This window comes from Anneissia japonica, unplaced genomic scaffold (genome assembly GCF_011630105.1).
Source record: "Anneissia japonica isolate Jap-2015-1 unplaced genomic scaffold, ASM1163010v1 scaffold585_len4108843_cov191, whole genome shotgun sequence".
Taxonomy (NCBI): domain Eukaryota; kingdom Metazoa; phylum Echinodermata; class Crinoidea; order Comatulida; family Comatulidae; genus Anneissia; species Anneissia japonica.
Genome location: NW_022716829.1, coordinates 1,588,735 through 1,594,734, shown reverse-complemented (window position 1 = coordinate 1,594,734; position 6,000 = coordinate 1,588,735). Strand labels below are relative to the sequence as shown.

The 6,000-nt window shown below is 32.8% G+C and overlaps 1 protein-coding gene across 1 annotated transcript in view; it reads right to left on the bottom strand.

Annotated features, from left to right (window-relative positions):
• LOC117109977 (collagen alpha-1(I) chain-like) overlaps positions 1 to 6,000 on the bottom strand; it is a 68,014-nt gene that overhangs the window by 18,373 nt on the left and 43,641 nt on the right. Inside the window, exons 20-28 of the mRNA XM_033252494.1 lie at positions 5,520 to 5,573; positions 5,351 to 5,395; positions 3,719 to 3,772; positions 3,233 to 3,277; positions 2,965 to 3,072; positions 2,208 to 2,261; positions 1,540 to 1,593; positions 1,215 to 1,268; positions 686 to 775 (exon numbers count right to left, since the gene is read on the bottom strand). Coding sequence (XP_033108385.1) covers positions 686 to 775; positions 1,215 to 1,268; positions 1,540 to 1,593; positions 2,208 to 2,261; positions 2,965 to 3,072; positions 3,233 to 3,277; positions 3,719 to 3,772; positions 5,351 to 5,395; positions 5,520 to 5,573 — 558 coding nt within the window. The remainder of the gene's footprint in view (positions 1 to 685; positions 776 to 1,214; positions 1,269 to 1,539; positions 1,594 to 2,207; positions 2,262 to 2,964; positions 3,073 to 3,232; positions 3,278 to 3,718; positions 3,773 to 5,350; positions 5,396 to 5,519; positions 5,574 to 6,000) is intronic.

Below are 6,000 nucleotides of genomic sequence, written 5' to 3'. Positions count from 1 at the left end.
GTATATTACAGTAAACATTGAATAGTTCATTAGAAAGGTCTACAAATATCCTGATTACCCAGAGTTTGCAAACAAATACAGTGAACGGATTATCTACAAGCGTCTGTTAATATCGTAAATCCTCAAATAAGCGCCGCTCTCGAATAATTAAGCGCCGCAAAAAAAAACCAAAAAAAAAACAAAAAAAAACAACCTTTTTATCGCTAAGGACCACTCTTTATAAGCGCCGCGGTGCTTATTCGAGTATACACATCGCCCTGTGTGTATTGAAACACTTTGAGAAACAAGGTTTTAAATACAATGTATACAATGAAGACAAAAACATATCTTTATAAATGTTTATTTACGATAATGTAAGGCCTATGATATGGCTATCGAACTACGGGAATACATGAAATAGGTAACACGGGAGAGAGCATGAAAAACGTCACGCCAATATTTTTTAGTAAGCGCTGTTCACGAATAAGCTCCGCTCTCGAATAAGCGCCGCACTGAAGCCTCCAAATATTTTAGAAGCGCCGATTAAATAACTCAAAATTGTATATTCAAAGCAAGCAAAGCAAGCAATTTAATTATAAAATATTAATAGCTCAACAGACTTATCTTGAGCTAAATCCCCAAAGTATTATGAAGTAAAGAAAAATAGCAGTAAAATCATAAAATGAGAAAGGATAGACCTACATACCACTGGTCCAGGAGGTCCTTGTAATCCTGGTTCACCGCTGGGTCCCTCGCTTCCAGTGTCACCGGGCGGTCCTGGGTGTCCCGGGCGACCCTGTGTTAGCAATGTAATTGAACATTTTTGTAGATGTTTAAAATGATTGCTTTTACTCACTTTTCATTATTCAATATTATGAGAAACCCTTTTTCGTTAAAAGAAACCCTTTTATCACCATGAGCAATGCTTTATAAAAGTACTACAAACTTCACTGTCTTCATCAATGTCACACTATTTATGTTACATCACACGCCTACATCTACATCTAGGCTTATAACCAGTCCTTTCTTCTTAAATCTTTTCAAAATACTGTACCTTCCTTGCTAATGGGATGGTATTTTGAGTTTCACAATTTGTAGAGAGTAAACATAGGCCTAATATTATATTCTATTATCTGTCCCATATTTGTGATCTTTTATGAATTAATTGAAATTCAATAAAAGCCTTCGAACCAATTATTTACGTAGGTTCAACAGTAAATTATCACGTGACTTACTCGAATATCACTCCGTCCAGGAAAACCCCGTTGTCCTTGCATTCCTTTATTTCCCTGAAAATGATAGAAAACTATAATTGTACACTGGTCAATTCACGAGACAAAGAAGAACATCTGCTTGCAAAACGCTAAGATTTAATAGTATAGACTTATGGATTAGTAAACCACTTCGGAGTAATCAAATTTAACAACTGACCAATCAGAACGTGTTATTTAATAGCTAGGAATACACATATGCATTACTTACAATTTTATGCAACTCTAACTGCCAACAGTTGTTTTTTATATAACAAATATGTTATAAATACCATATAGTAGTACTTACTATGTAACCAGGTAAGCCAGTTTTTCCCGTTGGACCAGGTGGGCCTGGGGGACCCTATATCACCAAAAAAGAGACATTACAGTAAAATATAAAAAATACAAAGTGAGAGATAGTAGAATTTTCAGAAACTAACTGTTACTTTCCAAGTCTGAAATATCATCATGTTTGCGTAGTACTACATTAATGCAATAATCACAATAACAAACATACCTAACGTAATCTTTAGAATATAATGTATTTATTAAAAACTAAAAGTCGAAGCAGGGAACAGTGTTCCCTGGTCAAAGCCAATGACCCTCACCAATACATTAACATTACATTGTCGTCCTAGAAATTCATATTAATTTTGTTGACGTGTACATATGGTTCACTGATACTCACCACACTTTCTCCCCTACAAACCATGTTTTGTTGTGACAAACTATTTTTGTCAGTTATCATCAAAAATGTCTTGTGAATACAAACCAGATTTTGTAAAGGATAAACCATGATTCCATTGGCTGGTCTAGCCAATCTAATCTTTTGATTGGTTGTTGAAGAATTCAAATATGTTCTGTTAAAGATTAACCATATTTTGCTAATTAGCGCCACTCAACAATTCAAAATTGTAGCTTGTGGTTTGTTCAGTGGTGGAAGTTATCAGCCATGATAAATGTAAAATTTCTTACCTGTCCGCCTTCCAACCCCACAGGTCCAGGGGCCCCGGTAATACCTCTTAAACCCTAAAAGTATTTTTAAAAAATCATTTAATAATAACAGAATCATGGATATAAGTCCAAAAGTCATTTTGATTTGAATATTCATTGAGTAGTCATAATGCTAAGTTCACCTTTCACCAATTGGATCATCTCAACTGATCTTGAGAGCCTCGCTTACATTCGTTACTTAAATCAAGAACGTTTGCGCAATGCTTTCCCAATGCGAACTGGGTCGAAAAGGAATCATGCAAAGATAAATGCAAGGATGCGGGAGACCTACGATCATATATAATATTTTCTATTAGGCTTGGGCCTAGATTTCGAACCTTATAATTTTCTGGACTAGTCCTATATATTGCCTCACAAATTGTAGCGATGTAATCAATCAAATCGGAGGAACTATCGGGAAGACAAATTTTACTTGTATCTTGTATCGTGTATTACCGATGACCCACTGTGTGATATATATAACATTTTGACTTTTGCATGACCAAACAGAAGGGTAACTTTCTCAGGTCAAGATGACCTGTATGATTTTCGAAATGTATGGCGCCATGCGCCATAGTACACCTCTTGCCCTGGCCCTTCAAATTTACTTAATGAACAATTTTGGCCCCTATTGCGATATAGTTGAGAACCCCTGCGCTAAATCATTTAATTGTCTGTTCATAAGCCCAAAACATACAGTGTAAGAAAAACGGATAGGAAGAAATTAAAATATACTTACTCTTGGCCCGGGGTCTCCTGTGGGTCCAGGATTGCCGCTTCTACCATGACCTCCTTCTGGTCCTGTCATCCCTTGTAAACCAGGTGGACCCTTTAGTCCTGGTAAACCCTATTCAATACAATAAAAGATACTGTGAAATTTTAATTAAATTACTGTGGGCTACACTCAATACTAGATCACCGAATTGTATTTACTATACTGTTTCCATTTTTAATATATTAATAATGTGACATTTCAGTTTTGAATAGATTAATAGAAAGAGACCTACCACAGGACCAACTGATCCTTCCCCACCAGGAACACCGGTTTCACCCTGGAACCAAATCCATAAAATATTTTCACGTTAACGTAATTGTTAATTTAATCAAGCATGTGTATTAACTGGGATTATAATACAGTGGATGAAATCCTACAAGAACATATTTATTAGCCGTAAATCATGGTGCAACTCAAATTCTTCTAGCTTAATTCTTGAAAAAGCAGAGAAATCATACTGGAAGTCTGTAAATGCAATTTACAATTTCATTTAAGAACATTTAGGTGTATGTGTTTAAATAATTTTGATCACAATAAAATAATCATATTGTATCTAGTATCTCTCTTTTCCCATCACATATAAATCACTATTTCTATTTTTTTTTTTAAATTGTTTGACCAATTTATAATGCCCCTGACTTAACCGCTCGGCCAATCAACTCGCCGAATACTAATATTATAAAATAGACCTATTCATGAAGTCGATTATTGTACATACCTGAGCACCGTGTCTTCCTGCTCTTCCCTTTTTACCATCCGACCCTAGTTTGCCCTATCAACATATTTGCAATCAAAATATAAATTGTAGATGAGTGTTTCAATGACATTGTTTCTTTTACTATGAAATAAATATTAAGCGATATGGTAATTAAAAGATAGTAAAGATAAAATTTTATGCTACTACTTTATGCTGCAGAGGCATATTTATTTATTAATATATTCATTTATTTATTTATTTTATCCATTCATTCATTTATTTATTTATTTTAAATTCGACAAACAATTGTCCAAGAGGAAACCATGGGCCGAGGACCCAACACTCTTGCCACACATTTATTCATATTCTTCATCATTTTCCATACATTTATTAAACATCATTCATAATTTAAAAAGAAAAAAAAATATACATTTTAATCAAAGTCTATATTCCTAATTTTAAACAATTATAATTGAATTGTATATTATCATATCATTATATTCATAATTTCAACAATGTACGTTATAATCTAATTTTAAATTTTAAATTTCCATAGAGTTATATGTATGATTTCAATCCAGCATTTAGAGAAAATTCTCATATGCTATTCATTCATTCAACAATATTCTTTAATAAATACATACACATTCACGAGAACACGTTCATAGAATAATTATACATTTAAATCGAAAACCTTGCTTCGGAGTTCTAATTCGGCTTTAAACAATTTAAATAAATTTGGTTTAGCATTCAAATCATAATATTTAATACGGAACTTATATATACAAAATGAAGCTATGATAACAAAATAATTAAACATATTAAATTGTTTTTGACCTATATTATGGCCAGCAATTATCATTTGTAGAAGGTCAGTATGCTTTAAAGTAGGCCTAGGTATAATTTTGCATACGTCACTTCTTTCTAGAAACTTAAAAAAAGTTTTCCAAAAGGCCTTAATTTGGTAACAAGAAACAAACATGTGTTCGTAGTCATCTATTTCATGACAATATTTACATTCGCTTGTATCTACTATTTTCCACCTTTTTAAATTTAACCTACATGGTATTAGGTCGAACAGCAGCTTGTAACTGAAGCTTGCAATTCGTGTTTCCTTAAATTTGCTAATTTTATATAACCAATTTTTTTCCCATTCAAGGTTTCCTTGAAACTTTACGTTCCAAACAGTTTCAATGTTGGGTTGCTTACATTTTTTCTTCACTATCTTCGAATAATAGTATTTTGTATTGGTATTAGAATTTACTTTCTCATTTTTTTTGTATTTTTATTTTATTTTTTGAAAAGCTTAACCATTGTTTCCAATGCTTAGGTATACACTCCATAATAGTATCTAATTCCGTAAGCCAATTTATTTTGATTTAAAGTTTACTTTTAATATGACATGAAATATAATACAATATAAAATTATTATTGTTTATATTGAATCCTACTGTTGATTCTGTTGTGCAATCCACAAAACAGATATAGGGCGGATTGAATGGGTTAAAGATTCATCGAAATTGAATAACACAAACACGAGGGAGAGTGCGGACTTTTGATATCTGTTCATTAAAACATATTACATATTGCGATAGTAAATAAAAGCATGTCTCCCTTTCTGAGAATCCGTCACTGAATTAGAGCATTATTTACCTGTTTGCCTATTGCTCCTTTGCGTCCTTTCAGTCCTTTGTTACCCTGTAAACAAATGATAGTGATGAGAGTATTTGGAAGAATTTAGTGGGACGGGTTGCAGAGCCGCAGTTTTGAAATCTATCTTAATATAGTTATTTTTGAGGAATTTTAAAAATTGATAACTTACCTTGTCTCCTCGCGATCCAGCTTGACCATGGTGACCCGTGTTGCCCTTATGACCCTTTAAAAATTATTTAACAAAAATCAAAATGGAAAATATATACTATGTTTTATTATTTACAAAAAAAAGTTATATTTCTTTCTAATGGTATTTTTATTTTTTAAACAGTTGACACTGCTGGTAAATATTGAGTTTGAAAGATTAATATACAGCTCGAAATGATTCACAAATTAACAGAAAGTGCCCCTTCCTTAATACTGGTCAAATATCAAAGATATTAACAGTAATAGTATCAGTGGAGGAATCTGAAATAGAGGGGACTAAGGAATGACTTTCACAGATTCAGGGTTTATATCACATCAGCCCCACCACAGTAGGGGCTGACGTGCGAACATTTATGATTATGGCACCTCTAGATGGCTGGAAATGGAACTCTCAGACTTAAAATTTGAATACAATTTTCTTCTTTTTTTTTCATTATATTTTT